The 24893-nt window shown below is 40.9% G+C and overlaps 1 protein-coding gene across 1 annotated transcript in view; it reads left to right on the top strand.

The window, feature by feature from the left end:
* Window positions 1-19432, top strand: part of LOC145444447 (RAS guanyl-releasing protein 2-A-like) — a 40299-nt gene extending 20867 nt beyond the window's left edge. Inside the window, exons 10-19 of the mRNA XM_080322432.1 lie at window positions 195-295; window positions 837-945; window positions 1798-1956; window positions 2015-2122; window positions 4658-4773; window positions 7234-7381; window positions 8983-9019; window positions 15422-15571; window positions 17421-18148; window positions 19046-19432. Of these exons, the coding sequence (XP_080178558.1) occupies window positions 195-295; window positions 837-945; window positions 1798-1956; window positions 2015-2122; window positions 4658-4773; window positions 7234-7381; window positions 8983-9019; window positions 15422-15571; window positions 17421-18148; window positions 19046-19189 (1800 nt within the window). The 3' untranslated portion in view covers window positions 19190-19432. The remainder of the gene's footprint in view (window positions 1-194; window positions 296-836; window positions 946-1797; window positions 1957-2014; window positions 2123-4657; window positions 4774-7233; window positions 7382-8982; window positions 9020-15421; window positions 15572-17420; window positions 18149-19045) is intronic.
* The last annotated feature ends 5461 nt before the right edge of the window (window positions 19433-24893 follow it).

Below are 24893 nucleotides of genomic sequence, written 5' to 3'. Positions count from 1 at the left end.
TAACCATTACAATATTGACACCCCGAAGCTGCTGAAACCATTCCCATGTCCCTTGCCCGTTTCAAACACCAGTGCATAATCTCCACTCTCCGTGAATGTCCATCAGTTATCTCGAGCTCATCAAGCCTAGCTCGGTCACCATGAGGGTACTCGATGTTCGATTGATTATGCTCAACTATTATTCCGCGTTTTAGGCACTGGACGAACTGGTGGACTTGCTAGATTCCCGGTCAAACTACATGGCTTATCGAAGAGACTACGCCAATGAAGAAGGTGTATTCAAGATCCCGATTATGTAAGTTGCCAGATGTATTGTAAAGCGTCTCAGCCTATCGATGGGTTTTAATTACTGTTCTGTACGGTACTGTATTTTCGATCGCACGATAGCAGACCACATCACATGTTGATGGTATTTCACTGCGATTCGTTTGTGCGTATAAGTTTCAACCACTGGTTCCTATCGAGCAAATGTATCATATCATTATCCTAGTATAACATTAGATACGTTATACCATCATTAAGTAATTATTTAAGCATTTATCCCTGTGTGGAAGTACCGTAAAGTGAACAGGGGTCAACGACACTATTAATAAAGAGTAATGTGGTCTGTTACCGGCAATAACAGTGTTCGCTTGCCTTCCATTAATCTCATCGCTGTTATCATACGCCTGTAGGCACGCATCGTGCTATAGCTGTAGTATCAAATATCCTATGCCTTGTCATATACACCATGCAAATAATATACCGCGTCTAAAGCAGCAGCTAAAGCGTAGTTTGCATACCGGGAAGTGCGCGTACGACTGCAAACGTTATTCAAATTGATGTCTCTTTTGCAGCGGCGTCCATCTGAAAGATATAATCAGTCTGCACACGGCTTTGCTCGATCGCAACGGTGACGGCTTGATCAACGTGAAGAAGATGGTGTCGATTGGATCTATTTTTGAGGTAACCGCCAAGCGCGGGCTAGCAATCCGTTGCGATACCGTAGTTTCGCGTTGTACGAAACTCGGTTTCACAGTTCAACAATGTGACAATACATTCGTAGTTCAACTCGGTTCGGTTTGTTGATGATGTCATTTCAAAACAACAGGATTTCGATAAAATGAAAAGATAAGGGGTCTAACAGCATTAGCTGTGTAAATAACCCATACATAACATGTATAGATATATATATTAAAACACACTTGGGTCGAATTGAACTACTAGCTGACTGGACATGAAGTGAACTTGTCATTCTAATCTAATTTCGATTAAAAATGCAGTTACAATCCGAATTCTAGCCTAATTTGAAATAAATGTCTAGCTGTAGTTCTAATTCTAATCTAATCTGGAAAACTAACTAGTAATATTATAGTTCCAATTTTAATCTAATTTGAAAATAAAACTGTTGTTCTAGTATAAATTGAAAAAAACTGTAGATGTAATCTAATTCTAATCTAAATTTGAAAAACAAATCTGTATAGTTCTAATTGTAGTTCTGATTCTAATCTAATTTGAAAATAAAACTAGATATAATTGAAATTCTAGTATAAATTGGAAAAACTGTAGAAATATATTTGAAAAAACAAACGGTATAGTTACAATTCTAATGTAATTGAAAAGAAACTGTGTAGTCATAATTGTAATTCTACTCTACTTTGGAAAATCTGAATTTTTTTCAGTGGAAAGGACGTAGGAAAGGACGTAGTTTATTTTTGTCCTTGATGTTTTTGCGGCATATACACCGACTCATGATATACATACACATACACATATATGTATAAACTTCACATCACCATCTTGCACTAATTTTTGCAGGAGTTTCTCAACCTGCAACGTCTTTCATTCCCTCACGAAGTCAACAAAGACCTTTTGAACACGTTGCGGGTCTCCCTCTACCTCTATTATACCGAGGAAGAAATCTACGCGCTGTCCCTACGCCGGGAACCGCGAGACACGAAAAACAGCGTGTCGAGCGTGAGTTTTCAACGTCATTCCTTACAGAAAGGCCACATATTGACAGTTGTATTTGCAGAACACTTCCCCGTCCAAGGCCAGCAACATGTTGTTCGCGGAATTCACGAAGTTCACTTGCCAACTGGACAACAAGACCGTCAAACAGCACGTAAAGGCAATGGTGGAGGTGGGTTGGTCCGATCTGTTTTATTCACGCGCGAATTTCTTTTGAAAGCCAGATTGCCACAGCGGCATACCTTGGCAACTAGAAAATGTTTAGCATTTCTACTTTACATGGAATTAGAATTATAACTACTCATTTTTTCGAAATTAGACTAGAATTAGAATTACAGCTACAGTCTTTTTTTCCAAATTAGATTAGAATTACTGAATTCGCGAAAACTTGGTCAAGTTGACTCATGGCCTACTAAAAACATGGTTGACTTCATATCAGTTGTTATCAAACTTGACTCGTTTCGCGCTATGCTGTTCCCCTGTTGCATTTCCTGAAATACAATTCCATTAGGATTAAAATTGGAGCATAGACACATTTCTCAAATTAGATTAGAATTAGAGCAAGGAAGCTTTTCAGAAATTTGATTAGAATTAGAATTATAGCAAGGAAACATTTCACAAATCAGATTGAAATTAGAGCATACAAACATTTCACAAATTAGATTAGAATTAGAATTAGAGAAAGGCAGCGTTTCAGAAATTTGATAAGAATTAGAATTCGAGCACATCAACATTTCACAAATTAGATTAGCATTAGAATTACAGCAAGGAAACATTTTACAAATTAAATTGGAATTAGAGCATACAAACATTTCACAAATTAGATTAGAATTAGAATTAGAGAAAGGTAACGTTTCAGAAATTTGATAATTAGAATTCGAGCACATCAACATGTCACAAATTAGATTAGAATTAGAATTAGGGCAAGGAAACGTTTCACAGATTAGATTAAAATCAGAATTCGAGCATATCAACATTTCACAAATTACATTAGAATTTGAATTATAGCAAGGAAACATTTCACAAATTAGATTAGGATTATAATCAACAACTAACATTATGTAGCTCTCTACGTCTTCACCGCCGTGACCGCTGATATTATACTGCGTGTTAAGACAACGCAGATTATATACGCCACAGTGAGCTGGCCGGTAGCGATGCAATGGGGAATAAGATTAGCCAATGGTGCGGCTACACAAGCTGTGTTAACTGTTCATTCCTTACGTTGGGAAGCGTATTTTAGTCTGGCGTTATTGTTGGGTTAATCTCCGATACACTCACCACTGCGATTTACATTTGACGGCATCTGTCAACTCGTATCGTCGTGAAGCTACTATTTCCGAAGTATAGTAAGCTATGAGCAGGGCCGTAACAGCACTTCGTCAGCCCCCCCCCCCAAAAAAAAAACTTTGGTCTTGGGCCCCCCTAGGGTTATAGACCGAACTTCAGGAGGGCGTCGCCCCTCAGACCCCACCTCCGGCGATACACTGTTTACCGCTATTTATCATATTCATTGGGAGTTTGTTTATGGAATCAGCTTTCGTCGCCTAAGCGCGCGAAGCGCTTGAAATTTCTAGAATACATGATTGAATCGGGCAGTATGATCGGGAATGGCATATATGGTTATCAATTTTTATTTTCTCTCTGCTCACGTAATCACATTGGCCGGTAGAGCTGAGTGAGGTGTGTTCGAAAAGGCATGACCACTCAATAATAATTAAACATCTTCTGGCGAACGAAACAGCACCTCGTCAGGCCCCCGAAAACGTGGGTCTTGGGCTCCCATAGGGTGATGAAACGACCCCCATCACGTTGTTCGCGTTTGTTACGAAATCATCTGTACTGTATTGTGAGCCAGCGCGAGGCGCGAAAATTTTCGATAATTTATGATAACATCGGTCAATCAGATTAGCGATTGCATATATATTATGCTATCAATTTATTGTCCTCTCTACTCACGTAATTATAGATTTACCAGTAGAGCTGAGTGAAGTGTCTTCGAAACGGGAGGGCCCGTAAATAATAATTAAACATCTTCGGGCGGGCGGACTCGTTGATATGACTTCGTTACATGATGTTGAAGTCAGCTATATCAAAAAATATAGAATCGCCCAAACGTAGGCTTCTAAACTAAGAGACGCACACGATTTCAAATTGGTATTTCTTCACTGGCATAAATTTTTTCCCAGCGGGATGGTATTTGTCTAGTGAGGTTCAGATTGCAAAGACAGGAACATTCGACGCCAGTCATTTAGACGCCTATGGACAATTAAACCTATGTGTTTTGTGTATATAACGAAGTCTTCGGTCAGCATAAGGGCATAGACCTTTTCGGCCAAGGTTTTCTCGCTGCCGATCGTTCTGGCATAAATTTTCAAAAAATACACCATGATATGTGCTAATTCACGAAATAATTTGGGGCACCCTTCGAGCTCGCCCCCCCCCCAATTGGGGGGTTTGGGGTGCGGCGGTTACGGTGCTGGCTATGAGACATGGGTTCGAGTCAATATTGGCTCGCGAGACCTTACATTCATGGTCGCCAAGTATCTTGCATCTACCTGAGATGCCAATCTCATCTGTGTAAATACGGTGACAAACCTTTCATTGTGACTGCGTCGTTTCGGTGGAACAAAGTATACGCGGACCCGTGTATTATGGCACAGTCAGCGGCGGTCGGTCTAATGCCGCGACTTTGTTCGTCTTTCAGTCCGTGTTCAAGGCCTACGATCACGACAACGACGGTTTCATCTCGGAAGAAGAGTTTGAAAGTTTCAAAGACAACTTCCCGATGATGGAGTCGTTTTCCGCGATGGACGTGGACAGGTGGGCATTAGAAATATTGTATATGTTATTATTATTAAAGCGATGCGTCAATACTGTATCAATTAATGCGAAAATCAACGTTTCATTGCATATGAAATGGAATTGCGATATACGGTAGTTGTCCTCAACCGCTGGTCCGTGGCAAGTTTCCTGCCGGTTTGAAAAGAGTACGTTAAATATCGACATTACAAATTAGTACCGGTAGTGGGATGTAGTAGGGATGGTGTGAACGTGAGGTTCACGTTCGCGTTCTGTGTGTGAACCTCGGAAATTGAGAGGTTCGCGTTCACAACAGAACCTTGGTAGGTTCTGCACTGTGAACCTTTTTCATATATTAAAATTTTCACTTCATTTTAACATCTTATTTCAACCGTGGGCCACTCTATGCATGGCTCTGGCAGCAATAGAAATCGACACTAAACGAGCATGCACCTTGACAATCTCAAAAGTCTTACTTGCTTTGTTACAAAAATTTGCTCGAAATATCCAGCTTTCCGTTTGTGAATATTTAGTGACTCTCTGCTGTGAGTTTGACCCGCAATGACACAACATCCCTACCGAAATACGTATAGTCAGCGAATGATGCTTATTCAAGCAATCAATGAGATTGATATCGTTTTTGATGCAAAATAATCTAGCAGGCATACGGGGTCAATCTTGACTTCATATCGTTACTGCATCATTAAAATCAAATCCTTGCGATTGAGGTGTTGGCTACTGCTGTATAACTTGTTAATGGGGTAGTATCGGCATCAAGTATAGAAACCCGTTTACACGCTGCTCAATATCAATGTAGCGATACTCAGACGCCGAATACATTGTCCGGTCTGGCCTAGACCCTTAAGTCGTAAGCTATATTCCCTGGTAAGTCCTCGTCGAAATTGTACGCAAAGCGACAGAAGATATTGATTTATAGGAGTATCATATCCTTCGATTGCCTCAGTTGATACATCTAGCGACGTTTAAAACGCCAACATGTAGGCCTACTTCGGCATTGTGGCATGATGTGGCCCGAGTCGTCGCTAGGTACCATGTACAAAAGCTATCACTTCATTGAAAGATAGGGTTGGAATTAGCAATATGACGTAACGTGACGTCATGAGGTTCACGTTCGTGTTCACACAGAACCTTTCAAAAAGGTTCGCGTTCACACGAACCTGAACCTTTCAGAGGTTCACACCATCCCTAGAATGTAGGCTCGCATATATTTCACAAGTAACCGAACAATCTATCGCAAGTTAGCTTTGCATAAATTTCTAATATCAAAGCGCAATATTCAATGACGTTTCCAATTTTCATTTCTGATTTCATACTTTTGTCGTAATTTCAATTTCATACTTTTGTCGCAATATTTACTTTGGTATTGTACCGGTATGCATGTCTGGTACAATACCAAACGGCTGAGAACCATAGCATTCATGTATTCGGGTTAGGGTTAGGAGCGTGGGTTGACAAGTGCCGAGCCCGCTGGTAATTATCACGATCCGCGCTGCCGAATTTACTCGAAAACCTCTATTTTTAACTGGGTCATCAAACAGGTGTATTTTTAGACGGTACGGGATTGATAAAGTCTCGAATTCTGGCTAGTTGTGACGGATTTAAATTCTTTCGGGGTCGTGGATTAGATCTAATTATAGTCCGTAAATCCGGCGTGAGCACTTGATGACCTCCATCAATTATCCATTTTGCGTCTTATCTCCACCGGAGGCGTAGCGTACGTTCGCCCTAATAGCCGATAACGCATGCCGGTGGGTTTAGTTAATTCTAGCCGGCGTTGTTATCTGTCTTGCGTCGTTTAGCTAAAAGGCGTTGTCCCGTGAAGTATGCTTCAAATCGGTATATCGTGCCCTATTTACGGCATAATCAAACCCCAATCTCTTTGTTGTGATCTGGTGACCCACTTATCGCGACAATTGGATTGATAAGGAAGGAGTGTGTCGTAGTAAATACCCTTTGAAAATCTCCGTTGCGGAATGATACAATATCATGGGACATAGTTACTGTTCAGTTTTTACACTTGTAAACAGGAATCAGACGTGTACAAGTACAATATACAAACTAACAGTTTAACTAATTACCGGTCAACTAACTAATGGTGTTTGAGTAGTTCTAGCTCTATTTCTAGTTCGACATATAAAAAAAGAGTTGTCGAAAAAATAGAAAACATAGTGGCGAGATTACGTAGTGGTGTAATCTACGGCTGCAACACCAATGGGTTGCGGGTTTGAGTCCGACTGAGGCCGACTACGGAATTCCTACTTAAGTGTTGGAGGTTTATCTAGGCCTAGAAGCCTAGAGGTGGGCCGTGTTGCAAGTCGGCAGCTACGGAATAAGACTGAAGAAAATTGGTCTGGTGGTAATGACCATGGTTAGTCGTCAAACATCATGAATACCATAAACAACGCGTTACCAAATCTCAGTACAGCCTGTGAATGATCCCTTGATTGTCGTCGTCCGCAGAGACGGGAGGATCAGCCGCGACGAGATGTGCGAGTATTTCATGAAGGCGAGCGCGTGCAAGCGCAACGATTTCTGCCAGAATTTCACGCACGAATTCGTGGAGACCACGTACTTTCACCCGACCTTCTGCGAGGAATGCGCGAAACTGGTGAGTGGGTCGCCGCGGCGCGGAAATTTATTCGTTGCGTATGTTAGATTCGACTTATGTTGTAATGGATTAGAGTTGTTCAAATTTTTTTCAAATTTTTGCTGCTATCACTTACAATTGTTAGGTTAGCTAACAAAACACACCAAATTTGGCACAATTCCAAGGAGTATAAGTGAAGCTATTAGAGTTCAACTTGACAAGTCCATTTGGCAGACAGTAAGATTTGAAGAAAAAAAATCATTTTTTTATATAATAAATTCAAAATTTTCCAACTGTAACAGCTTCACTGCTACTCGTTGGAATTGAGCCAAATTTGGTGTGGAATTTTAGCTGTCAGCCGCAAAAATTTGAATAAAAAAAGTTGATTTTGAACAGCCCTAAATCGGATTTGTAGTATGTGTAGGTGGCTTGCTAACCATGGACATATCTACAACCTAGAACAGGGGTCACCAACACGCGGCCCGCGAGGTCATATTTTGCGGCCCGCGACTTGATTTGAAATTTCGGAAGAAAACTGCTGAAATTGACTACAGTTTCAACATATTACTGTTGTTGTTGTTTCAACATACGGCTATTCTCCTGTGCCCATCATCACTATTCCTCACTAGCTTTGGCTTTGGCGATGTCAACAGCATTCCATCGAGGGAGAATAACCAACTACTGATATGAATGGGCTGGGCCTATTGCCTTGACATGCAATGGCCCAAACACTGCCAAGACCGGAACGTTTGGAAAACGGCATAGGGCAGTGGTTCTTAAACTGCGGGGCGCGCTCCTCTTGTGGGGGTATGAAATCATCTGAAGGGGGTGCGGAGCTGCGGTCAATTGAAAAAAATTTCGAGCTCCGCGCGATTTACTTCAATTTCACATTTTGTGTATAGTCCGGAATTCATATAATAGAATTCTCTCAGCAATTAACAATCATAATCTTCGATGCCATTAAACTATCCGTTAGGATTGCTAGCATTCTGGTTGCATTTTGTGATATGACGGTAAGGGGGGGGGTGCGAAATTTCTCAGTATCATAAAGGGGGCGTGTATAAAAAAGTTTGAGAACCACTGGCTTAGGGCTTCCCCACAAGGTCAAGCTTAACGTGGAGATGGTCTTACAGCTAGTAACGTATCTCGCTAGCCCCAATATCGATTTCTTAGTCGCTGAAAAGCGTTTCCAGGTATCGTGCACAGCTCAGAGCTCAAAATAAAATGAACTTGATGATAATGATTTTTCTTGTATTTGTATTCCTTTAATAAAATATTACTTCTTTTGTGGTCACTATGCCCATTGGCTATGGTAGGTAGCACGGCGTTGTACTGACGTTGGGTTTTTTAACGTTGTTGCGTAGTTTATATCGATATTGAATACATGCGGCCCGCGGCCGCTACGAAATTTGAAAAGTGGCCCGCGACCCATTTTGAGTTGGCGACCCCTGACCTAGAATATCTAGATATCCCTGTTACTACACAGCCATTCCTTGCTATGCGCCACCAACGGCGTGGACTTTTGTAACCGTATACCCTTGCTAATGAATAGTTAAGCAGCCCTGTTATACATGATTTATGCCAAATCTTTCACGTCACTGTAACTTTCATGTATATTTCAGTTGTGGGGTCTCGTGAAGCAAGGCTGGAAGTGCAAAGGTACGCGATTTCGATTCTTTTTGTGCCATGCAATGAGTCGCGTTGAGTGTTGGCATACCTTGCCAAAGCAGTGCATGGTAGACTAAATATTAAAATTTTCTTCCTCGCTTATAGCAGTAAATCTATGGATGACTTGACCGCTGACATATCCGTCTGTGTTTATTTTACGTTGTATATAAGCCAAACTCACAAGGGAGTGTGGTTGAAATTTTGTCGAATTGTCTATGCTGCTCCGGGCGTGAGACTGTCGAGTTTAATGGCCGAGTACATCAATCTCACAGCGCGTGATACTGTGTATGTAAGGATTATGGAAACTGATTGGGCGAGTGTTTCCAAAATCAGTTTGTTTTACGAATGAAAATCGATGAAGAAATCCCACACGTTGATGTCAAGTAAATACTTGATATCGGATTTACATTCGTTTTCAACATTTGGAAAGCTGGAAAGTTTGTAGATGCGTACGATCATGGTTAGACATCAGAGTACGATCGAGCGATCCGAATCAATCAAGTGAAATCAATTTGCAAGTTTTTGCGAATTCACTAATTCTAATTCTAGTTTATCAATTCGTAAAGCTGACAATTCTCTATAGTTGTCTCTGGCTGTCACGATTTAGTGAAAATCAAATACACATTGTGATGATATGAAGTCGATGTCAGTGCGTGATGGTTACCAACTGCGCTGTGTCTTACGTTGTGGTATTAGCTATCAATTATTTCTAAAGTAGATTAAAATTGGAAGTATAGCCGCACAGTTTTTCCATATTAGAGTAGAATTAGAATTATAGCTGCACAGTTTTTTTTCCCGAATTTGAGTAGAATTGGAATTACAGCTCCATTTATTTCCAAATTACATTGAAATTACAATTATGGCTACACAGTTTTCTTCCGGATTAGAGTAGAATTGGAATTACATCTCCAGTTATTTCCAATTTAGATCAAAATTAGAATTATAACTACAGTTATTTCCAGATTAGAATAAAATTAAAATTATAGTTGCATAATTCTTCCAAATTATATTCGAATTAGAATTACCGAATTCTCGAAAACTTGGAAATCTAAGGCATAGAAACATCTCACAAAATTAGATATGAATTGGGTATAATTGGCTTACCGGCATATCGCTCTAATTTTTCCAATTACACAACTCGAATTATCTCATTGTCCAAGCCTGCTATATAGTAGCTATACCAAAATACAATCCCGCCAGCGTGAGGTTGCGCGGGTTTCGACGCGCGCGGTGTCGCTTTGATCACGCTGGCACCGAATCGGTTTAAATTGCGTATTAGTGACGCAGACGACGAATACCGGTGGTCTGGGAAATTATCATTTGTCTGATTGCGTTTGATAACTAGCCATTCGTTCGGCGGTAAACGGTGATGCTCTGTGTAAGGCGGTGTGGTTTTTGACCGTTTTCCTTGATCGTTAGCTTGTTTAGTCGGCTCGTATTGTAGGAAAGAGAAGTCGTGAAGATAATGCCGTTTCAGGGCAGAATTTGATAACTAGAAAATTTTCAGATTTTCAAATTATATCATCATCATCATCATTGGTTTATTAGAAATTTTATCAGTTCAATACACCACACAAAAACGCGATACAATGAAAACATAGGAAGGTGTCGAAGCGACTTGGTTTAGTCTATGGAATCAGACGGCCACCATAGCCTAGGCGATGTAAAGAGGAGGCAAGCACACTGAATGGAAAGTAAAGAAGATAGAAAGCAAGCGACAAAATGGGGTGGCATGTCATGGAAGGCGAGATCGATAGGTCAGTCGTGGTCCGGTAATCTTGAGGATGCACTAGTATTCATTTAGCAGTAATTGCTTGTATTTTGACTTGAATGTTATATTTTAATGAGAATTATGGATGCACACGTACAGTTATTTTTCCGAATTATAAAATAGAATAAAATTGAAGCTTCGCAGTTTTCTTTCCAAATTAGATTAGAATTAGAATTACGAAACTTTGAAACTGAATAAGTTCAATATCGGAGCGCGGAAACATTTCACAAATTAGATTCGGAATTAGATTTCCGGCGTTTCGCTCTAATTATTTTAATTGACAACAAGAATTATCTAGACCTCCGAGTCTGTTTCAGGGTTTTCCATCAGTCAAGTCATATTGTCGCATTACGTAAGGCTTACTTTGGGATCAATGAGGGGTTTTACGACCTCGGACACATCGGGAAACGCTGCACCACTTTGCGTAAAATACCCGATATGCAAGTCGCCCTTTATGAGTTACTTTGTGAGGTATTGAATTTTGACTAGGTATCAAAACGTAAGTGTAGATTTGTTGGTAAGGTATACGTTGATTTGTGAAGATCGGCTGATAAAAGGACAGTTTGATTCAGATTCTACCTATACTGCGGGGTATTTCATTGACTTTCCCAAGACCCCTTCATTGTAAATTCATGGATGGCAAATGGGCGTGTTCTCTAAATTTCCGCCATAGATTATGGTGTAAATCCGGTAAAAGCACTTTCAGACGCAAAATTGTGCTTTGGCACCTATTTCAATTGGTGAAAACTAATATAATACGCCATATAGAGGGTTCTGTTCACGTTTAGACGTAAATGTAGACGTGTGGACAACTACATAATTCTAGTTGTCTAATTGAACTAATTGCTTCGAAATGCCGGTAATTCTAATCTAATTTGGAAAAACTGTGCATCCATAAGTGTAATTATAGCCCAATGTGGAAAAGCTGCGTGTATCACCGCTTTGTGCCTGGCATATATAACTGATCTTCATGAAAATTGATGTATAGTACTCGCTTTCTACCATTATAAAAAGAGTGAAAGTAATATTTTGTACCAGGAATAATTGATTACCCGATTTTCTTACTATTTACCTATGGTGTAAATCTGGGAGATAGAGCTGACCTCCGTACACCCCCCATAGTTTTAGTTCGAATTCAACTCTATTATCGTACAACCGTAATTTGTCTGTGCAAATATCAACTGTAGGATAGTGATAAACGGCAAGACGGTGACCATTCTTGAAAATGACATCATAGCCTGCCAATTATGTATAAATATTGGGAAGACTTTCATTATTTCTAAGCGAAATATGTAGATGAATTTCTTGAAATGCGCGGTCTTGTCTTGAAAATCCGCGCCGTCTATTTGATATGAACCAGCGCCGGAAATCCATTTCCACTAAGATATGTACAGTGGCGAATGTGATAACAGCGCACTTTTCCGACGACACCTTTGGGTATGGTCGTAACGTGTACGGCGCCAAAATTGAGAAACTAGTAGCTCATCTTGAAGTAAATCTGGTATAGAGGTTATGCATATCGCAGGAGAGAATGTTTTTTTGCTAACAATTTTTTTCTAACCGTCCATCAAAACATATCAAAACAGCAATATGTTTGTATCTAGGGTTGCATTTAAAACAAAGGGTGTTTTAAAAAAGGCCTTTTGAAGAAAAACAAAATTGTGTTTTTTAAGTTGTAAAATTATGCCATAATTGTGTAAATAGTTTACAAAAAACATGCTGTGTAAGCCTACGGGCAATTGCCATCGGATGTAGCCGACGTATATCGATATGGGATGGTTGGGACACTCAATAGTCGGTTCAACAGTAATAGTACATATATTTAGTCAAAGGAGCTATTTTATCCTATATTTTCATTTGTCAATGCCGATCCACTATCACGTCACAATTGAATATTCGTGACGTCATGGCTTAGAAAATACATAAAAAAAACATGTTTCAAATTAGGTCCTTGTTTTAAACAGGTTTGTTTTGTATCGATTTTTATTTTAAATGCAACCCTATTTGTAGTAGTACGCTGTTGGCAATTTGACATTAAAGTGAGTTTGAACAATGGAGTATTTCATCTCGGACGGCCGTTCTGTTTATGCGAGTTGTGAAGTTTTAGTAGGTATGCAGCGATACTCCTTCGTGATTACTATAATTGAAAAGATAAATTAGGTTATCAACCATTCTTCATATTTGGTGGTTTCGCGAACCCTCCCGAAAATGCTTCGCAGGCCCCCGGTTCTCGCTGTTTTTGCCGGGGTCTGGATGACGTGATCACTATTGTAACTCAAGATTAACGCATCAGCTGCATGTTATCGCGCCTTATTCGTGTATTATCAGTTAATCCTTTGTAATACCTTTCCGCTGGCGAAAATGCACTCGCGATTGCGCCAAGGGCCGCGAATAAAATTCCTGATGACGCACCATCTGATGCAGCGAAACTTGGCCATCGCGCTTTCGGCGCATTGTTTGTGTTATGAATGTATCTCGCGAGGTCGCATTTGCGGAAAGCGCATAATAGCCAGTGTTAGCGGAGCGTAGTTTTAGGTTTTACCGTGGTCGAATGGATGTTCGCAGAATTGAAGTATAGATGTACTGTTTTTAGATCTTACAACATTGAAATGGTTAGCAGACTCTATAGCTGTACAATGTTATTTCCAATTTTCTCCACCTGTTGCTAACGATTACCCTTGGCGAGTGTCAGCCGAGAATATTCGGGTTCATTTCAATATGAATACACTATTCATAAAGCTTCTTGGAGGCGCAGAACTTAGATACACAATTGAATGGTCTATTCATATTGAAATGAACCCGGCCGACGAGTGTCAACCGATGATATTCGGGTTCATTTCGATATGGATATACTATCCAATTGTATATCGAAGTTCTGCACCACCAAGTAGCGCTTTGCATAGTTTATTGATATTTTCGGTTTATAGTATTCAATGGATATACTATTCAATTGCATGTTGAAGTTCTGTATCTCAAAGAAGTACTTAGCTGGCTCAATAGATATACGGCTGTCTACTTCTAAAACTTTTCGAGTCTTTTGTTTGTTAGTCATTTTCAAGATAGACTGTATTAATTACCGAGCTTATGGCACACGGGAGGGGACTAGTTTACTAGCATTTCGTAAGGTTATCGTATAGGTCAGCTCATGGACAGCTAGAAAATTCAAACTTCTCCATATTAGATTAGACTTAGGATAATAGCTACAGTTTTTTGTAAATTAGACTTGAATTAGAATTATAGCTTCACAGTTTTTCCAAATTGATACGCATTAGAGTTAGAATTACTGAATTATTCGCGCTAACTTGGAAATTGTGTCAAGAGTTCATTCTCGTCAGCATGAGCATAACAAATATATGTGCATTGTGCAGCAAGCTTGTTTCGTTTCGCATCACACGGTTCTCCTATAGCATTTTCAGGAAAACCAGAATGTAGATCAGCATAGAGCATAGAAACTTTTCACAAATTAGGTTAGATTTAGAATTAGAGCAAAGAAACATTTCGAAAATTTAGATGAGAATTAGATCACCGGCAGGTCGGGTCAGGCGAATTCAGCGTCAGTGAATAGTGCGTTCAGATTGGTACAAAAGGCGGAAGCAAACTCGTGTCACGTTGACTACAGGATGTGTTGACAGTTATGTAACAATGACTGCGTGATTATGGAATCCTCCATACAATAGAGTCTGATAGAACGTTGTTACTTTTTGTCAATGATGTTTTGCGACATATATACCGACTCGTGATATTACACATACACGCGATCTGCGCATATGCGTACCACGAGTGCATGGTGTACAATGTGCATATGCCGCCTGACGAGGAAGGTGCAGAGCAGATACAGCCTTGCCAGGCTTGAGTCTTGCAACACCCCTCCGTGCTAGCCCAGTAATGCTGAGCGCCAAGCTGTACAGTACATTATAGTGTACTGTACAATGAACAGTACATGCATGGCCACATTTAACAGTGTCTGTTCCGTCTCGCTTCCTCATAGATCTTTATTAAATCGTAAATTTGAAACGTAGCAAAAGCGGCTTACGTACCGTGCGATTCATAACATATCGCTGCAGTAGCGTAGTATATACCTCGTATCTGTTTTTGAACGCGCCGGTAGTTGTTTTGTCAAACAGAAACTGCGCCGTGATACGTTATTGACGAGATGAGGTTTGTGGCCGAAGGCAAGTCACGGCTCTCCCGTCCTACCACACGAATCGCGCACTCAGTAGAAAATTGAATAATACATTCATATATATTATGGTGATAGTACTGTTTCAAAACAAAGTTCTCTTGAATTCTCAACTACCCGTTGACGATTACCCCTGACGAGTGTCAGCCGAAGATGTTCGGATTTATTTCAATATGAATATATCATTCGATTGTATATTGAAGCTTTGTACCTCAAAAGAGCCTCTTCAGTAGATGCTGTAAGGAGGAATTCTTAAGCCTTTTTATATCATCGGAAGGATTTTATATCGAAACGCTGTACTGCATGTTTACTGGAGTGGAAGGCTGTTTTTTTTATGGTAACGTTTGTTGCCATTATCGCCGTTTTGCATTCTTTAGTCGAGAGTTATACACCATACGTTCGCAAAAGACATCTATACTGAATTACCCGTTTCTCTCTTCAGGATGCGCCATAAATTGTCATAAACACTGCAAGGACCGCATAGTGCTGGAGTGCCGGCCTAAACAAGCCAACGTCCAAGTCAACTCGATCAAAACGAACGGCCTGCAAAAGTCGTCCGTGTCCTCGGAATCCGACGTATCAGCGAACGGCGGTGAGGAACTTACGTTTTTTTAGCATAGTTCGACGACTATAGGTAATTCCAGATGTACAATTGGACCAAATTTGGGCAAAATGTTGGTAATTAACTTTGATCTAATTTGTGAAATGCTGCTTCGCTCTAATTGTAATTCTACTCTAATTTTTGGTTTTCCCTGAAAATGCTGCAGGAGATCTGTAGTGCGAAGCGTGCCACGGTTGGTGTGCAGGTATGAACTGAAAATATAGATTGTTGATGTATTTTTGTGTTCGGGTTTTTATTAAAACTTGCGAGTCGTGTGAGTTCAGTAAATCTAATTGTAATCTTATTGGAAGACTGTGCCGCTATAATTCAAATGTAATGTAATTTGGAAAAGCTGGATATTTTCTAGCTGTGCAACACTGCGCGAGACAATCGCAAGACAATTGTACCATTTCCGATCGGGAAATCTCGTTGAAGCGTCGCTTATGACGTGTATCGCCGTGAATTTGTTATGTCGCTATGATTCGCGTCACCGGGCGGGCGACGGCGCTAAAAAAACTGACGCGTTCCGGCTACAGACATGTTTACCGGAGAAGGTTTCTTATTTGTGAGTTCGGAAATTGAAAGTACGCCGTCGCTTGAACTGGCGGCCGGCGAACCGCAGCACGTTAACTCCCCACGATTGCCTGGCCTATTATTAACGGTAATTATTCATTCTACCGGTAAACAAACGCCGGGATTTGAATGGAGGCGTGCAGACTACAAAACAAACGATGCGTACCATGCGGTTTTTGATTATCATCTAGGTTTTCGTGTGCATTTTAGATGCAACTCTGAGCGTGCACTTGCACTTGTTGATTAGGCTGTTGACGTGAATTTCGCAAATAAATCACGCATTAACTCGTTCAAATCGAAAGTAACGCTTACAATACCTTCTTTCTACGTGTTATCTCGCTAATCTAGAAGTAAGGAAAATACTGGAAGTAAAATTTATATCTTTATTGGGGGCCTTCAGAAATGACTTGTTCTCTCAAATTGTTGTACTTGCTGCTTTATAAAATTATTAGTTAACCTAATTGAATGCTGCACACCAAAGTTGGTTCAATTCCAACCAGTAGCCGCATTGCTACAAGAGAAGAAAGTTTATTTATTTATTATGTAAAAATAAATGAAAATAATTTCAAAATTTACTGCACACCCCTTGTTAGGTTGTCTATTAGGACTGTTCAAAAATACTTTTTTTTTCCTGAATCTTATTGGCTACGTGATTAAATCGTTTGGTTGCCTTAAAAAACGATGCACACCAAATTTGAATTCATTCCAACCAGTAATCGCGGATTTCGTACAGTTTTAAAATTTTGAATTCACCCAAAAACGCAAAAAACATTTTTTCAAATTTTTCTGTCAACCACGTGAAATTGTTGCGCTGTCTTCAAAAAACGATGCAAAACAAATTTGACTCAATTCCAACCAGTAGAAGCGGAGTTATTTGAGTCTTTCGGTGATAATTATCGGTGGATAATTCAAAATAGAGCCAATTTTGTGGGCATCGTTTATATAGACAACCGAACAAGTTCATAGGGTGAACAGAAGATTTAAAAAAAAATCTTTTGCTGTAATAGCAATGCGGCTACTGGTTGGTATTGAACCGAATTTGGTGTCCAGCCTTTAATTAGGTAACCTAATAATGTTATAAAGTAGCCAGTTCAATTTGAGAAAGAAGTCATTTTTGAAGACCCCTAATCTTTATACAAATTATTTCATATTGAAATTCGTTTTTTTTTTCAATATGAATTTATTATTCAATTTTAAATTGAAGTTCTGTAGCTCCAACTCCAAGCGTATCTTTTACTAGTTTTATTTATGTTGCTATCTGTTTCAGACCCGGTCCCTACCGCGGCCAACACGTCAGCCCAAGCTCAGCAGTTGGAAGACGAAGCTTTCGACAGCGGACCAGGCGAACTGTCCAACTTCAGACATTCCCCGATAGCCATGCGACGCACAAACTCCCTGGCCTCTCCAGACGCGGCCCTGCCCAAACACAACCGCCACACATACTCCAAAACGCCGCCGCTGTCGAGAAAGTACAACGACACCGGAAAGAAATCATTTCAAGACAAGATGCTGAGAATCATACCGCGCAGGAGTAACTCTAGCAAATCGCGCGCTACCGCGGAAGCCTCGACTCAAACCGCGCCGTCGGCGAACTCAACTCCCAGTTTTCTCGCGAACAAGTCATTCTTATACCCGAAAGCGCCTGTTAGCCCCGCGCCTTGCGCGGTAAATGTCGGACAAAGCGTGAAACCCAGACTGGGCAGTTGCGGGGAAGAGCTGGACGAGAACAACACGCAAAATAACAACCGCGCGCAGCCGGACGCGGACGCGAAATCGCGGGGCGCGCGAGGGGCGCTGTCGCAAAACTGCGGGTGTCCGGCGGCGCGGCGCGATAGCGGATTGAGCGGGTGTTACGCGCCGGCGTCTTGCGACAGTTCGGTGCCGGCCACGCCCGATTTTCACGCGAGACTGGGCGGGCAGTTGTCGACCACGTTTAAGTTTCCGAGTTTTCCGTACGACGAAATAGCCACGAATACGGCTGCTGCTACGGCCGAGGTGAGTGGGGTTTGGATTTATGTATATTTCTAGATGTATAATTAGGGTAATAAGGGCGAAATACCACCTATCTACCTCTAATGTAATTTGTGAAATGTTTACATGAATACAATTTTAATTGTAATGTAATATCTGGCTTTCCTGAAAATGCGACAGAAAAGTGTACAGTGCGAAGCTCGGTGTTATGGGCTGGACATTTTGTCATCCTCGTGTTTATAAGAGTCAACTCTTAAATTTGATATGAATTTAACTTGATTTGTTGTTGTATAATTAGTTGTTAGATTCGATATCTGAGACTTTGCGACTTCCGTAATTCTAATTCTAATTTGAATTTAGAAAAGTAGAATATTTTCTAGTGCAGCTCTGCATATGTGATCCCACCCCTAATATGTGAGGATAGTGATAAATTTTGAAATAGATCAGGCTGCTAAATGGTGAAAATCACATACCGACGGGGTCGAAAGCTTTGTCCTGACTCCCCAATTTAGCGTAAGGAAAGTGAAAGAGATCAAATATATATTCAGGATGGTCACTGTAGAAAAACCGAACACCAATGGGGTCGAAAGCCGTGTCCCCCTTAATTGATCTCAAGTTCAGAATAAATTACGGATACTGATTAACTGATATACCGATGGGGGCAAGTCTTTCACGGCGTTTGTCATGTGAACTCCCAGGGTGTGTAGAAACTGCACTTTAAGAACCCCTGGTCATTGTGTGATAACTTTGTGATGTGTCCTTGTATACCTTGATTACCTTCTCGGACTGGTTCACCTCGGGCACATTTTGGTGCGCACCAGTTGAATTGCAATGCACTATTGAATTTCAATGAACTAGGGAACCCGCCCGATAGCCTGCGCTGTTACCCAGTGTCTAACTATATCAATATTTTGTTCTCAGGCTATCAGTAATTTGACAGAGGAAAACCGCAAGCTTCACAAAACCAACGATACACTCACGAAGCAGCTCGCCTCCACGCGAGACTACGTCCGGAAGCTCGAGGCTTTTCTCGCGGTCAAAGGCCTGGAATTACCGCCGACATGAGCCTGACCAGTCCTACTACTCCTATTTCGTTCAACTTCTTTTTAATAACGATATCTCTATTTTTTTTCATTCTTGCCTCCTGTCGATTCAGAAATGAGATTGAGATGCTATTTATTACGACGGGCTTGCTTGTGTGTTTTGGCGTCGTGCGCGGTCGTTTTTGGTGTGTTTTCTATCGCTTTCTATCGTTCTGCACCGGAGTGTTTTACTGGAAATTTGAGAATAAAACTTGAAACTGTTGAAGACTGTGGCTTGAGTTCGTTGCTGTGCCTCGTACGATAGCATTGTGCATGTGAGCTGTTATTATGGTGGTGTGGTACGCAAGTTACCATTTCGACGGCTATTATTGCATTTCGACGGCTATTATTGATCAGTGCACTTGGTGTGATGGTGATAGTTTTTTCAGCGTCCCCGAGATGTCGTGGGTTTCAGTACACCTATAGATCTACAACTGTAGGAAGGCTGTGCGGCAGTATTTAGCAGAAGCAAGAGGGGTTAATCCGGTGTCTTCGTCAAAGTGGATGACGACGTTTGGGATTATTTTAGCTCTTGGGTTAAGGGTATGAGACAAGTGGAATTGTTCGTTGAGCCTGGTCTGTTAGTGGTTTATATGGACGTGATTGTAGCCCATGTACGGGTGAAATTGGGTCTTGTACACTGTACATTGGTTTTACAGGTATGGTATCGATTAAAGACTACCAACTACAACATCGGATCATCCGTATCATTGCCAAAGCCCCACGGGGGCTTGGATGTGCAACTGATAAATCGCTACTCAAAAGATTTGGTGTTCTAAACAGAAGTTATGAGAAAGCTAGAAATCACCACGTTTGTGTATCAGTCCCATTGCGGTCGCCGTCCCTGAAATTTCAACGACTACTTCACATCGGGAGTCAAAAGCGGACAAGTTAAGACAGGCGCGAGTCAACGAAGATAACTCCCATCTGATCAGGATGGAATACGAGAAAACGCATTGCTCTATCACGTATGCTGGACCTCAATTGTGGAACAGTATCTCGTCGGCTATCTGACAGTCGTCGAGCATGTCAGAATTCAAGTCGAAATACAAACAATTTCGTCTAAATGAATACAAGTCAGCCTACAGCAGTGATTCCCAAGCGCGGCTCCGAGGGCCGCATGCGGCCCCCAGATAGCCTTCTTGCGGCCCCCAAAATATACTAAGAAATCGATTTATGACAAAAAATAAAATTTATATTTATAAAATACTCTTGCTTGGCTTGGCCTCTGTACTTTTTAATTATAGAATTGCAGGAAAGTTGTGAGTATAGACTGCTAACGTTACGTCACTGCTGTTTCAATGCAATGTGCCCTATCTTTCCAGTTGAACGAGCAGTAGCTATAGATATAAATATGTATTGATAACTTTCAAAGCCGAAGGAAAATCCTGAAAAAATGGTAAATTTTTACCACTTCGTGGTCGCTTGACTAAAAAAGAAAGGGGCTCAACTCCCAGAAAATACGGTTTTTCTTTCACATTAACAGGTGGTTGACTGAAAAAAACGGTCAACTTTCCGGTTCAGCTCCCGAAATAGCCGCCGTAGCGTTCCTACAGTGCTGACTTAATGTATATCAGTCGAATTTGGCCCTATATTTAACCAAAATCTTCAAAAAAGAAGACATTTGGGCGTCCTCCGAGGACACTTTAAAAAATCAAAAATGAGGACAAATCATCTTAAAAGAGGACGTATGGTAACCCTATGATAACTAGATGTGCAACACGTGACTCACGGCTGAATATTCCGAGATGCATAGGGTCGTAACTGCCGCAGCCCAAACCCCCCCAATTGAGGGGGGCCGAGCTCAAAGGGGGCCCAAAATTGGAGTATTTTTTGACAATTTATGCAACTTTTTCAAAAAAATTTCGCGCTGGGCGCAATTTCATTTCGCCACATATCTTGATTATTGGGTACTCTTCCCCAATAAAAAATACGCAAGATTTATAGAAATGGGCATATCATCAGCGTTGGCCATGACCGCACCACAACGCATAAAGACATATAAAGTTTTAGGTCATATAACATGTGACTCCAAGAAGTGTGTCAGAACGATCGGCAGCGAGAAAGCCTTGGCCGTAAAGGACTGCATTTATGCTGACCAAAAACTTAGAAATACGAAAAACTTCGTTATATATACAAAATACATACAGGTTTGATTGTCCATATAGGCGCCTAAACAACTGGCGCCGAATGTTCTTGTCTTGGCAATCTGAACCTCGCAAGACAAATACCATCCCGCAGGAAAGAAAATTATATGCCAATGAAGAAATACCAATCTTAAATCGTGTGATCTTTCAGTTTAGTAGGTTTGGGCAATTCTACATTTTTTGATAGAGCAGACAGGAGGTCACGAAATAACATCATGTAAAGAAGTCATACCTAGGGGTTCACCCGCCCGAATATGTTTAATTTTACGGGGTCTGCAGTTTCAAAGACACCTCTCACTCAGCTCTACCGGTAAATCTGAGTGGGCAAAGAGGACAATCATGCAATTCCCGATCTTATTCACCGATTTTATCATGAATTATCGAAATATTCGCGCGTCGCGCTGTCTCACTAAACAGTACAACTTTAATTTTGTGGCAAAAGCGAACAGCGTGATGCAGGGTCATTTTATCACCCTAAGGGAGCCCGGGGTCCTGAAGAAGTGCTGCTACGTTCCTGCCAACGGGTATACCCCCGGAGATGTTTAATTACCATTGAGGGGGCCTATACCTTTTCAAACACACCTCACTCAGCTCTACCGGTAAATCAGATTACGTGAACAGAGACAGGATGAAAATTAATAGCAATACATGCAATTCCCGATCATATTAACCGATTCAGTCATGAAGCTAAAGAAATTTCTCGCGCCTTGCGCGGTTAGGCGAGAAAAGCTGATTCACTCAACGGACACCCAATGCAGCAGATAAGTAGCGGTAAACAGTGTACAGTTTTGAAATATCGCCAGGGCAATAAAACTACTCCGAAATAGCCATGATGACTGTTTGGGTCCGTTTCATAGCCGTAGTATTCGTGCGGCCCCGACCGTGCTCTAAGATTCTAAATTTGGCCCTCACACCGAAAAAGTTTGGGAACCACTGGCCTACAGGATTATCGGACCACGACCTAACATATCGATCTCGCCTTCCGCCACATCATTTTGTCGCTTGTCTTTTATATTCCCTGCCTTACTTTTCATTCAGTGTGCAGTGCATGCCTCTTCTGTACTTCGCCCAGGCCGAGGTGGGTGTCTGATTTCCGACACTTTCCTACCTTTTCATTTTTAATGACAAACTGAACTGGAGTTGCTAGATGCATAGGCTATATTTCTTGTTTCATGTCCAAGCAAATGCCCCATTCCAACACGTTCATCAATTATTACCGTCCGTAGGCCAGGGTTGTAATGACTCGAGTCATGACTCGACTCGAGTCAGACTCGAGTCACGATTTTTTTGTGACTCGACTTGACTCGAGTCATTTTCTTAAAATTGGAAAATGACTCGACTCGACTCGAGTCAATATTTGGATTGACTCGACTTGTACTCGAGTCATTACGCATGACTCGACTCAAGTCATTGACTCGGCTTATTTTATATGACTTGAAGGTGAAGAAATTTGGGAATTACAATGGTTAGATCAACGCATGTGACGAATTCTGTCGACATCGCTATTTGTCATCACCGCTTTCGTTGCACTCGTCTGATATCAGATATGCCGCCGTAAAAACAATAGACAATGGTACATAGTAGCAAAGAGCAATGCATTGTACAAAATAATCCCGTGGTGAAGAGGTAATAGTACTCAAGACTTTTTAATTATACAAGCAAACAATCGAAACAAAGTCCAATTAGAGCCGATGAAATGACTCAGATGGTCAAGTAGCCTGCTTGGAAGAGACTGATAAGCTCATGTGTAGATTTGAAGGCGATGATTCTTTGTATTTTTGGGCGACTAGAATGGGTGAGTATCTAATGCTCTTCAGTGTGGTTCAAAATTGCTTTTCAATTCCTGCATCTAATGCACCAGTGGAACGTGTATCCAGTGGATGTGGATTATTCTAAGGCCATGCCGCCTCAACATATATGAGAATCTCATTTCCACTTTAGTATTTTTCAAGTGTAACTCATTGATTTGATCTGCTGTCTGTATAAACACACAATACCCTCCGTCCATTTGATGTTTTGTTAGATATGTGCATTGTGCACGTGGGTAATAATGAATGGCTAATGTTGTGTGATGTTTGTACAATAGGGCCGATCAAAAATAACTTCTTTTTTATTCTACATGGTGGCTACTTGATAAAATTCTTACGTTGCATAAAAAGAACACTGAATCTGGCTTAATTTTAAATAGTGGAATCAATGATAGGAGAGGAGAAAATATTGGATTTGAAAATACATGGAGTATATTTAGTGAGAAATGAATTCATATAATATAATTACATACTAGTAGTAAGTCGACTATTTTTTCATATTCAAAATATTCCACTCTAATAACTTCGCTTCTTCTAGTTGGAATTGAGTCAAATTTGCTATGAATCATACTTTTACACAATCTAACAATATCATGAGTTAGCCGGTAAAATTCGAAAGTCTCTTTGTAATTAATTCAAAATATTTTCTCTTAGCATTGCTTTCTACTGGTTGGAATTGAGCCAAATTTAAGTTCTTTCAGATAATCTAACAATTTTAAGAAGTCTCCTTTTTAAGATTCTGCCCTGATTTTTGAGAATTTTTGGTAAATGTAGGGAAAATTCGACTAAGATAACAGTAAATCAGCACTAAAGTAACGCTCCGGCGACTACTTCGGGAGCTGAGCAGGAAAGTTGACATTTTTCTGGTCAACCACCTGATTTAATGTGAAAGCAAAACCGCACCTGTACATAAACGTTTATTTGTTGATTCTCTACCAGCTTGTATCTAGACGTGAATTCGTAGGTTCTCTATCAGATAGTATGTAGACGTGAATTCGTTAATTATCTATAAGCTATTTGTGAGCGGTCGTCGATGTGCTAGTAATATAAACTGATTGCTTGCATTTGTGATATATCAGACTGACAGATATTGGATTTAAAGTTCTAAGATTAGTAAAGTTATCGTATTGGCAGCCTGTCTCGTCTATCTGTAGCATCGGTAAATGAGGCCAGGAACTGTCCGTTATCTGCCTTAATAAACATGTGCCAAGACTATGATAGGGACAAAATAAGCATGTTTGGCAAGCAAGGAATTCGATATCACCCAAGCAGGATTGAAAACATAAGTTGAACATAACTTCAATACTGTGACTTGGACTCGACTCGAGTCATAACACTATGACTCGGACTTGACCCTTAAAACGGTGACTTGGACTCGGACTCGAGTCGGTGATGAATTGAAAATGACTCGACTCGACTCGAGTCAAAACCACAAAAGTCAGATTGACTCGTGACTCGGAACCATGTGACTTGGTTACAACCCTGCCGTAGGCCAAGGTCGATTATTTTCTATTCATGTTTGAACTCATGAAATCACCACCGAAAGATGGACTGGTCCGACATCTCCATTTCATACGCCCGCTTGTCGATCATACCCGGGCGTAGCAAGAGCGCAGTGACCTTCTTTTCGCGAGCAGACTTGGATGAAACTACGCCTAACGTGCTGCCGGCTTGGTGGAATATACCTTGTGTGAGCCCGTACCGCACACGGCTGTTTACTGTTCAGACTGCA

This window comes from Botryllus schlosseri, chromosome 8, assembly GCF_051294905.1.
Source record: "Botryllus schlosseri isolate E-star chromosome 8, Bs_hap1, whole genome shotgun sequence".
NCBI classification, from domain to species: Eukaryota; Metazoa; Chordata; class Ascidiacea; order Stolidobranchia; family Styelidae; genus Botryllus; species Botryllus schlosseri.
Note: the sequence above shows the minus strand (reverse complement) of the source record. Positions and strands in the feature narration are given on the sequence as shown.